The following is an 11,672-nucleotide window of genomic DNA, read 5'->3' as shown; positions in this document are numbered from 1 at the left end:
TTCACAGTGAAGTTGTTTGCCTTATAATTATAGGTTAAAATCTTTAAGAAATACTATTATGTCATTAGCAAAAGCTAATTTCTGGAGCCTTTCAGTGTTCTAGAATGTTTAAGAGTGGTTCCTCTTTGTTTTTTTTTAAAGATTTCGTTTATTTATCAGATAGAGATCACAAGTAGGCAGAGAGGCAAGCAGAGAGAGGGGGAAGTAGGCTCCCTGCTGAGCAGAGAGCTAGATTCTGGGCTTGATCCCAGGACGCTGGGATCATGACCTGAGCCCAAGGCAGAGGCTCTTAAGAAAAATTTTCAGTCTTGACCCTGAACTCAAAAAACTTCAAACTTCACAATTGCTAAGAAAATCAAACTTAAGTTGAGCAGTTTCTGACAAAATTCAATCATGATTATAATCCATGAAAGCAAATGAAATTCACCATTGACACATGACAGTTCAAATGTCTTCTGCAGGGTACTTGCTGGTGAATAATAGAATGAATAACCATAGGTTTTAAATATGCTACATTTTCACAAGCTTTATATATTTTTCCAACTAGGTCTTTTTCTACTTTGCATATTTTAACCACTGGGTTGTAACACATCATAGCAGATGCCACTTTTGGTTGTACAGAATTGTTTTCTCACATTCTTTAAAAATACTCCCCCTAGTTGTTCCATGCAGAGTATTCATAGAAGCTAATTCTTCAGTAACTTCAGACTAAGCACTGATGTCTCAAATGAGACCTGAGCAGTATTAATAACATCTGTCAACTCAGCAAGAGTCAAGCTCATTTACTTTCTTGACTTGACTTTGCTCACAAAGTCTTTGAGCAACTATTCTTGCCCAAAGGCCAATAGTCCTAAACAAATTTTCTCTGGATACATTTCTTTGGCCGCTGCATTCAAATACAATGAACTCACCATTAGTAAATGGCTCTCCTTGCTTGGCTTATAAAAGTGTCACTTGGAGACTTACTTTCAAGTTGCGCCCTCATTTTCAGTTTTTATTTTATGAAGAAATTCTATGTTCAGATATTTCCAGATTAAATTTCTAGTTTTTCTGACAGTTGCTTGCTTGTGAGGGAAATCTATGATGAGTACCTCTATTGGTAATGTCAACATGTATTTTAGCTCAGGTATATATGCTTTGTTACCTAATTCAGTATCAAAATAGTTCACATTCCACTATGCTTTAAAAGTACATGATAAGTCCACTTTTCTTGTTTTGAAATAATGAATATACACTAGCAATAAGATATTATAGCTTGGCGATTTACATGGCGCTCAAAATGGTGTTGAGTTAGAATCATGTCCCTGTGAGCAGCAGTATGAGCTGCTAAGAATCACTGTCTGTGTTGTAACTGCTGTTGTTATACCACGAAAGCAGCCACAGACAGTATATAAACAAATGAGCATGGTGTGTTCCAATAAAACTGTATTTATGGACACTGAAATTCAAATTTCATATAATTCTCATGTCACAAGACTTAATTTTTCAAGATTAGTATAAGAACCAATCTCCGGTCATTTGCCATCCAAAAACCAGTGGTAGGCTAGATTTGGCCTGCCAGGCATAGTTTGCCATCCCTGATCTAATGATCTCATTTTTATGACTTATATAGTGATAGGTTAGGGGTACTTATATAAAATTTAGGCACACTTCAACTGAGGATCACTGCAAAATGGTATTAGTGCTTTCTTAGTTAGCATGCAATTATCTCACCTTCAAAACCTATTTTCCGAGGAGATAGTCAATATTTAAATATAATTAATAAAGAATTAATATAACTGATTGTAAGATTATAACATAAAATATGCTTAGTAGATTTATTTCATTTAAATTCTAATTCGATAATCTTCAACTTATAAGACAGCAAGGGTAAAATAGAAGTGTTCAATTCTAAAGTTCATAGCAAACATTTTATGAAACCATACAAGTTATATTTCATTACGTAAGGGTCTAGTGGGGAGAGAGAGAAAACTTTTTCCAATTAAGTGACTGAGGCAATTTGAGTTTTTTCTTCTGAAAAGACTTTATTTTTCTGTCCTCTGGCGTTTAAGAGGTGGATCGTCATGATTCTCTGTAACAAATCCAGAAAACCTGTATTAGGTAAGATACTTAACATTGGAAAATACTTTCAAAAAGCAAATAATACAGGCCTTTTAAAGAGTTTTAATATTCAACTTATACATGAAATAGTAACATTCCCATGGATTTACTATTTTAATGAAACTGCCTTCTACTAGACTGAACAGTGTGTATGCCGTGCTAAAATTTGTACAATTGGGAGAAAGTAGTCACAACTGAGCAGCAAGGAATCCTGAATTGAAATATCTAACTAGAATTAGTTTCACATATTTCCAAATTTAATTAATAAAACATATATGTAGACTAAAAAAGCTACATGAAGGTATTATAGTTTATATTTAATTTCCCAGAAACTGCTCACCTTGATTTAGGGTCTGGTTCTTGTAGAGTACAGCAGCAGGAATCCGGAAGGTGATACATAACATTTCCTTGTTAGGGGCTACATTTCTTACTGGGTGAATTGAACTGCATGCCTCCAAGGAAATGCCCAACACAGCCCCAGCTTGTTGCTGAACATCCTTAGCAGGATTAGGATCTTTGGAAAAGCTGTAACAGTGCACTATGGGAAGAAGCTCAGTGCTGCATGGTGGCCCATCTAAAAGTGATTTGAAAACACTGAGAAACTCGATAGCCTTTGCTGGCAAGTTCATGACAATGTGCACAGAGTGTTTTCTTTCTTTTGACAGTGGTCCCAGCTGCTGCATTAACTCTTCTCTCACTGGTCCTTGAAGGAAGTCTTTCCCATCCAAGTTAAAGACTTTCACCTTTTGGTCCACTTTATTTAATTTACAATTGTGCAACAGCCATTTATGGGATTCAGGATTGAGATCATTAGCAAATACAGTGCAGTTTTTCTTTGCTACTGGAATGGCAAAAGGCCCAACCCCAGCAAAAACATCAAACAGTACATCCCCAGGTTTGAGAAGTTCTGTGATACGACTGTGTTCTGTAGAGAGACGAGGATTCCAATAGACTTTTGAAAAATCAAATTCATAGGTGTAGTTGTTTTCTCGAACCTGAAAAAAGTATTATACTTTGATTAACCTGATAAGTCTTAAATTCCAGCCATGAATACTGGACTGGATATCCCACACACATACATTTACATTTAATAGAAAATAACAGTGCATTTTAATTATAATTCTGGTGTTTATGCTATCCTTGAGGCCAGTTAACAACCCACGTTAGACTTTGACATGAGAAAATTCATCTCTTTAAAGCCAAATGGCTCTCCATTTCATTCTAATGGGTCATAAAGTGGTTCCCAAATCACATGAGGAATTTTTCAGACAGGCCAGCTGACTGGCTTAATCATACTCTATTTTGTCACCTGATGGAGAGAGAAATAAACCTATAATTTGAAACAACACACCACACACATCTTCACAATGACTAGCTAAGTTGCAGATAGCACTTCCACTCAGCAAATAAGCTTCCTTAGTTTTCAGTTTGTAAGAGGGAGGCATGATAGATGTGTTATGCACCAGTGAATTTTGGGGTATTTTGCTATGTTTCTGGATAGTTACACGGACATTGCAAGTTTCATGACTACAAATTAGAGCCAGTGTACAGAACAAATCATTCTGCTATTTTCTCTTTTCCCAAATTTGAGTTTTCATGGATTAAATTAAATTTATACAATGAAGCTAAATCTTGAAACACATTTAAGACTTAATGCCATTTTTGGGGGGACTATCATAAACACAACAGAAAACAAAATTAAAATTATAGTCATGGAATGTGACTTCAGCCCTTATTTTAATGGATGAAGAATTAAAGGGCAAGAAAAGTTTGTAAGTTCTATAAATCTGGTAGAGATACATATTTTCTATATTCTGCCTTCATGGAATATTCTGCCTTCAAATTTGTGTAAATATTTTTTCATCCCAACCACATCAGATGCTCTGGCCATGTTAAGGCTCCAGAGTTAGAAATGTTCCTTCATTATTCTGCCAACTAAAACCTGGAAGGTTCTGAGTATGTCTTGGGAAGCTTTTCCTGAAATATCCTTTCTACTCCCCCTTTTTAATGTGAAGCACAGTACTAGTTTGAAAAAAAAAAAAAATTCTAAGTATCCTTCTGGTTTTACTCACACTGTCTCTGATAACTCACTCACCCAGTCAGCATTACTTTCAGCCCAATTAACTTTCAGGTATCTTTTTAGTCACAATATACACACAAAGTACGTATATGTTGCATGAGCTCCTGAAGTCAAATGTGATTCTATTTGGAGCAAAGAAATTATACTGGGTGAGCCTTTACATTTATTTTATGGTATAAATGTTAAGTATTAAATATATCCTAAGAACAAACTTTAGTTGACTTAAGAAATCAGTCAGAAACCGTTTTAAAAATTACATAAGTTTCTCAGAACTTTTAGAGCTCTGAGAAGAATGATGCTACCTGCTATCGTAAAGGGTGGTAGCAAATGAAGAACATGTAGTATTCAATCAGTGTGTGCTGAGATAAGCAGTGATACCAGCAAAGGATTCACATTCAAATCTCACTTGCTGTAACAGACCTCATATTTGTAACTACATGTATGTAATACTATGTACTACATACAAGCAGTAGGCCATGGAGGTTATACAGGGAAAGACTACTATGAAGTCAGAAGCCTGGCCCCCAACACCCTACTCAATCATACCTTGTTACTTCACCTGCATAAAGAGAATATTAAAAAGAATAACCATTATCTTGTGGGCTTCTTAAAATTTGTTATATTTAAAACATCAGCTAAGGCCTAATAGTAAGTGTGTAGTAAATGGTATTTTAATATTCAGCTACTATTAAATTATGGAGAAATAATATTATACCTAAAATATCCACCTAAGCTTATGTGTCCCAGAACCTTAAAAAATAATTCTTTTGCATAAACTCTCTCCTGAGTTTTACAAAGTCCTGTTTAAAAGAAGTCAGTCAAAGAAAGACAAGTGCCATGAGTTCACTCATATGTAGAATTTAAGGAAAAAAAAAAATGATGAATGTAGGGGGAGGGGGTAAAAGGGAAGTAGACGTAAGACACTGTTAACTATAGAGCACAAACTGAGGGTTGCTAGAGGGGAGGTGGGAAAGGGAGGGGCTAGATGGGTGATGGGCATTAAGGAGGGCACTTGTGATAAGCAATGGGTATTATATGTAATGATGAATCACTAAATTCTACACCTGAAACCAACATTACACTATATGTTAACTAACTAGAATTTAAATAAAAACTTGAAAGAAACAAACAAAAAGACGTATCTTACATTTTAAGAGGATTTTGTTATTAAAATTTTTGTCAAGTTATGGAGAGAGTTTAACCCATTTCCTAGCTTGGGTATAAAATTTCATATAATGTTAATATATAATCATCTAAGACTTTTGGCTTAAAAAAGGTTTATATTCTCTAGCACTTAAGAGGATTTTGGGGGTAGAGGATGAGATTTTAGGGGTACCAGGTATCTTTCCTACATATTTAAAAATATTTTTTCTTTGAAATAGATTTGTTTTTCTTATAAAAGAAATATGTGCTCAGTAGAAAAGTATAAAGATGAGAACAAAGGTCACTAGTAACTACATCAAATAAAAATATGCCCACTGTTAACATTCTAATATATGTGCATATTTACATAAATAAGTTACTTAGTTAAAATAAAGCGATATTCTATATACTATTTTATATGCCAGAATTTGATCAATTCACTGATGAACATTTAGATTGTTTCCATTCCTGTTTTGTTATTATAAAAATGATGATGAAGAACCTAGTACATACATCATTACAATTTTGTCCAGTTTTATCCTCAGGTAACTTCCTGTAAATGCAATGATAGGTCAGAGAACATACGTATTCAAAACAGCAATATATTCCCATATATTCTTCCTGAGTATCTATCAAATTTGCACTTCCATCAAAGGCTATATAAACGCTCACATTCTCACATACTCATCAATACTGGGTTACTGTAAATATTTTTAATCTTTGTCATCTTTTAAGATTCTAAACATTAATCGATATAATATGTGCCTAGGAGACAATAAAATACTCCATACCTTGGTCATCATGTTCTCCTCTCCAGATAGCACTTCCATTTGGAAATTTCGGTATGTATTATCAATATTATTGATTTTATTTACTGCTGAGGTGATTCCTGGATTTTTGTCAATCATAACTTGGCCTGAAAGATAAGAATTCGTAATAAATATTGCCAATTGGTTGCAAAATAAAACTGAATATATGAAATGGAAATAAACAATTTTCTTTTGGTTTATAGACAAAAATTGCACCTATACAGTGGCATGCAATTCTAAAAATTCAACAGATTAGTAAAGTTAATGTCGCCTCCAATACAGATACAAAAAAACCATATGGGTACGTTTTTAAAGAAAAATTTTCGAGGGGCGCCTGGGTGGCTCAGTCAGTTAAGTGTCTGCCTTCAGATCAGGTCATGATCCCAGGGGGATCAGCTAGGTGGGGAGCCTGCTTTTCACTCTGCCTCTGCTGATCCCCCTGGTTGTGCGCCCTTACTCTCTTTCTGTCAAATAAATAAATAAAATATTTAAAAAAAAAAAAAAATTTTCAAGGAGTTTGGATCTACCTAATATTTTTCCTTTTTAAAAAATTTTTTTTTTACTAAATCTCAAATGGATCAATACACAACAATAATCAAAAAGGGAGACCATAGGTAAAGAACAGAAAGAGATGTAAGGACCATGGCAACAAAGATCTCAGAAATCACCAGTCTGTCCTAACTGGCCCCAAATCAAATGTCTGCTTTACTGTGTGCTTGAAACAGATAGATGCCTTCGCTTTGGAAATATATAACAGGAAAATAAGTTTTCAAATAAAAGAAACATAGATTCTTAGGGTGCCTGGGTAGCTCAGTTGGTTAAACATCTGACTTCAGCTCAGGTCATGATTTCAGGGTTCCTGCTCAGTGGGAAATCTGCTTGTCCCTCTCCCTCTGCCCCTCCCACCCACTCTCTTGCACACTTTCTATCAAATAAAAAAATAAAATATTAAAAAAAAAGAAACATAGATCTTTAGAGTCTTATCTAAATTCAGTGTTCATTTACTTAAATTATTTTTGTCAAATATTTGCCGGAGCCAGAAAAGCTACAAAATAATAAAACACACCAGAAATGGTATATTGATGCCCGTCAATTAAAGTCTACCTTTTTTGTCAGCACTTAAAAAATTTATAAGAATCTACATACTATCTCACTGCATAAAGATAACTTGATTTGTAAGCTAGTAAAAAGTACTCAAAAATACAAATACACTGATATATAATAAAAATTTGTCCAGTTTCTGATAATTAGATACCTGATTTTAAATATGATAGTATCAATAAACTCCAGCCAATCATTGTTCTTATCCTGTTCCACTTAAGGTATCAGAACTCAATTTTTAAGGTACGGTAGCTTGAAATGAGGCATGAAATAAAAAACAAAACCAATTCTGAAAGTCTATAGTAGAAGCTTTAAAATTGCCACTGTATGAAAATGTTTCACTTTTAATCTATGAGTGCTCTTTTATAAAATAGGGACTCCGAAAGGTATGTTTGACTTATGACAAGTAATGACTCACAGCAAAGCTTATCCTTGACATTTGTGCCCAGTTACACATATAAAGATCTGCTTAGATATTTATTGTATTATCACTATGTATTATCAGCCCCTATCATCAATAAGAACCAGTGAAATGTATAACAGCATATTTCTGAAATTCAACCCATGCAAAATACTGAGAGCTACATTTTAAAGGTGAAAATAATTCCCATAAGTTCTGACAATACTCTACATTAAAAAAATTTAATCTGGAGAATACATGGACATCAATATTTGTAAAGGGATACCTGCAATCGTGATTAGTCTTCTGTCTTACCCCAAAGGATAAAGGACCCACGCTCAAACGTGAAGGCTTACAGAGGTACAACACACAAAAGCATCATTTCTAAAAAGGTTAAGGGCACTAAAAACAAAGTATGGTGCTTGACATACAGAAGATACTCAATCAGTTGAATCAAAGCATGAGTAAACACTGTCTTGCAATTTTGATGGTAAAACACTAAAATTTAAGAAACCTAGAATTCAATATAGCTCTGAGGGCCTAATAAGTCCTGTGTACCAAAATGATGAGATGCCAAAGAATTCTGCCAAAGGTGAAGATGTGAGTTTAATCTATGCTTGTATGTTGTATACACAAAAGCCTGAACTGATTCTTAGAGCTTTGCTGTCACTTGGGGAAGAATATTCCAAAACTGGTCTTAAAAGAGAGGTTGTGTAGCCCAAGATCCAGTTTAAAATTAAAATGATAAAATGTCCTGCTTCTGTAATTTGACATCAAATAATTTTAAGAACTAAAATTAGAACTTGCTAATTACTATTTAGTACATGAATGTTACTAAGACACGTACCAATTAAATGCTTGAAAGGTAGCTGATGATCTCGAAGGTTCAGATGGGCAATATGTCCAACTCTGCTAAAACCTGAAGTCACATCTTGACCTTCAGGAAGCACAGCTTTCAAGATTTCTTCTGACTTAAAGTTTTCATAAGTCAGTTCCAAACTGTATTTAGATATCTGTGGATTGACATTAAGCTGCTTTAAAATACTGAGTTCTGCTCTCTCAAAGGAATCATCAGTAAATATTTTATAGGGATCCAACATAATTAGTCTACTTTCTTCATCTTCTGGATCTTCAATCACACGTTTTATGCCTGGGCGCTGCAGTGCTGCCCTTTTAAGGGATCGCATCAGTTTATTGACTATTTCTTTCCTAACTTTAAGCACTGGGATGGTTACTATCTTTTTAAAAGCTGTTCTATCAAGTTTTGTCATTCCTCGAACATTAGAAGGTGGTGAAAACAATTCAGAGTCTCTCTGGTCTGTTTCTATTTCAGGCATAGTTGAGAATTTTTTTCTTTGATCCAACAAGAAAGGTGCTCTGCTATGCTTCTGTATCTGTGATGTCCAAGAAGATAGTGGAGTCAGTAATTCTGATTCAGATATTCTACAGCTTTCCACTTTGAAAAGTGTTCTTGAGAATCCAAATGGCCTCCATAAGATCCTAAAAAAAAGGATGGATTTTTAAAAAATACCATAAAATTACAAACTTATATGTGTACAATAGGTTAAGAATAAAAATTCTAGGGGTGCCTGGGTGGCTTAGTTAAGTGGGGGGCTCTTGATTTAGGCTCAGATCATGATCTCAGGGTCATGAGACTGAGCTCTGTATCAGATCCCTCAGGCAGCAGGAGGTCTGCTGGAGAGTCTCTTCCTCTGCCCCTCCCCCCCACTCTCTCTAAATAAATAAAATCTTGGAAAAAAATCTAAAATGCTAATTTTTCAAAAAAAGATTTACTTATTTGACAGAGAGAGATCACAAGTAGGCAGAGAGGCTGGCAGAGAGAGAGGGGGAAGCAGGCTCCCCACTGAGCAGAAAGCCCTATGTGAGACTCAATTCCAGGACCCCAGGACCCCAAAACCACAACCCCAGCTGAAGGCAGAGGCTTAACCCATTGAGCCACCCAGGTGCCCCTAAAATTCTCCCGTTTTAAACAACCTGCTAAATGCTGATAATTAAAACTTCTAGTAATGTGTGACAAGTATACTATCTTTTCCATGATACATTGTTTTTTATTAGTAGTAAATAATAAATTTGCAGCTTCAAATCACCTGTGGCCACAACAAGGGCTTAGTGATCCATCAGCCTCCCTATAGTCAATGAACCTCTCCACCCACAATTTTCTATACATGTGGGATTGGAAGGCTGTGATTTAAGTTAAAAGATCATCTCTAAATGAAATGGTCATTAATTTTATGACTGTACCAATGGCAATATTTACTAGGATATTCTTAGGAGTGCTACATGCTTTACAATACACTGTCAATCTTGCCAGGTGTGTGATATCACATCCTTATTTTGTAAACGAGCATACTAAAGGTCAGAAGTAGGTTAATTCACCCAGTCTCGCTGCTGTAAGGGGCTGAGCAAGGATTAAAAGCCAGGTCGGCCTGACTTCAGAGCCTGTGGTCTTAATATATTGCTAGTATTGCTGGGTTGTCTGTCTTCAATGCTTTCCTACCACAAGTCGATGACTTGAGGTTTCGGTATTCGGAGGAGTAGGATTTGCTAAGTCTTTTTTTTTTTTTTTTTTTTTAAGATTTTATTTATTTGCCAGAGAGAGAGAGAAAGAGTACACACAATCAGTCAGAGGCAGCGAGAGAAGCAGGCACCCCGCCCAGCAAGGAGCCCGATGCGGGACTCGATCCCAGGACCCCGGGATCATGACCTGAGCCGAAGGCAGCGGCTTAACCAACTGAGCCACCCAGGCGTCCCGGATTTGCTAAGTCTTATATGCCCACTACATTAACAGTATCAGTTATTCACTTTACCTTCTAAAATACCAAAGAACCAACCGGTAGGGAAAGGGCCCTGTCCCAGGACCCCGTAAAGCAATTTTCGAACTTCACAGTCAGGGTTCAAATTTGGTCTAGCAGTAAGCCAGTTATGTGATCTTGTAATATCTTAACCCGAGTCTCGGCTTCCCACGTGTAAAATGAAAGGCTCTTTCAGAAAGCTTTTGAAAAGATTAAACTCATTACTTCCTAGCACCTACTCGGACCTAGGCTCAACACCCAGGCGGTAGGTGACCTCACAACGTTCTTGCGGCGGAGAGCAGACCTTGGTGGCCGGGTACTGCCACCCGACCCTCAGCCTCTCGGTTCAGGGGCCTTGCGCTCACCACCTCACCAACGTCACCATCCCAATTCCCGGCGTCGCTCCGCGTCTGACTCCAAGACTACACCCCTCTCGGGCTCTGGTGAGGGTCGGAAACGGGTCACTCGTGGAAAGGCAGGCCCTCGATGACATCATCACCGTTCGCCACCAAGAGACGAGCGTCATCAGGTCGCGCCGACTCCCTCCTTTCTTCGGCTCGCTGGGGTAAGTACGGTAACCCGGAAGGGCCGGTCCCACAGCCCCGCCTCCGACGCGACTAACGAGGTTTGGGGTGGTATCTCTCAGATGGACCTGGTAGTCGGCCAGCGAGCAGCATGGAGGCACCCTGGGGGATCGTCAACGCTGAGCGGAGCTGGTACGTCTCTGCCCAGCAGCCTGAAGAGGCGGAGGCGGAAGACTTGCGACCGTTGCTAAGCAACGTAAGTGGCCTCTGCTAGCTTCCCGGTGCTGAAGGCGTCCGGGCTTCCCTGAAATGTCTGGCACAGAAGACCGGGGAAAGAAGGGAGGTGGGGCTGCGGCATGGGGAGAAGGGAGAAGCTGGAGCCTGACTCTTGGGGCATGGGGCGCTAAGGCAGCATCCAGACGCCGATGAGACTGGGCGGAGTGCATGGATGTGCTAGCCGCGTAACAGGGCCCAGAAAGAAGGCCCAGGCACAGGTGGAAAACGATGACTGGATGAGCAGCCCTAGCATTATGTAACTCGGTGCTGTTCCTTAGTGTCTCTGTGGACTTCCTGTTCCTTCCACCAGTCTTGTGAGGTTTTTGCCAGAGTCACAAGATTTTTCTTTTCTAGACTTAGTCATTGGGTGCATAGAAACATCTTCATACAGAGAGCCTTAGCGGTGAGGGAAGGGAGGTGGCCTGG

General features: G+C 37.7%; 2 protein-coding genes across 4 annotated transcripts in view; one reads left to right on the top strand and one right to left on the bottom strand.

Annotated features, from left to right (window-relative positions):
* Positions 1–1,798: 1,798 nt before the first annotated feature.
* Positions 1,799–10,994, bottom strand: TRMT5 (tRNA methyltransferase 5). The gene is given in 6 exon segments (XM_032875253.1): positions 1,799–2,029; positions 2,031–2,071; positions 2,441–3,095; positions 6,115–6,239; positions 8,481–9,133; positions 10,812–10,994. Coding segments are annotated over 6 exon segments (1,683 nt in total). The 5' UTR covers positions 10,973–10,994; the 3' UTR covers positions 1,799–1,981.
* Positions 10,995–11,074: 80 nt separating this feature from the next.
* The window catches only part of SLC38A6 (solute carrier family 38 member 6), a 72,417-nt gene continuing 71,819 nt past the window's right edge, over positions 11,075–11,672 (top strand). For 2 of the 3 annotated variants that reach the window (XM_032875254.1, XM_032875255.1), the window contains exon 1: positions 11,075–11,226. In XM_032875254.1, the coding sequence (XP_032731145.1) occupies positions 11,122–11,226 (105 nt within the window). In that variant the 5' untranslated portion in view covers positions 11,075–11,121. The remainder of the gene's footprint in view (positions 11,227–11,672) is intronic. The other variant, XM_032875256.1, reaches the window with a different exon arrangement.

Source organism: Lontra canadensis, unplaced genomic scaffold, assembly GCF_010015895.1.
Source record: "Lontra canadensis isolate GAN:19392208 unplaced genomic scaffold, GSC_riverotter_1.0 scaffold55, whole genome shotgun sequence".
Classification (NCBI taxonomy): Eukaryota; Metazoa; Chordata; class Mammalia; order Carnivora; family Mustelidae; genus Lontra; species Lontra canadensis.
The sequence above is the reverse complement of the archived record's forward strand: the minus strand, read 5'-3'. Positions and strand labels throughout refer to the sequence as shown.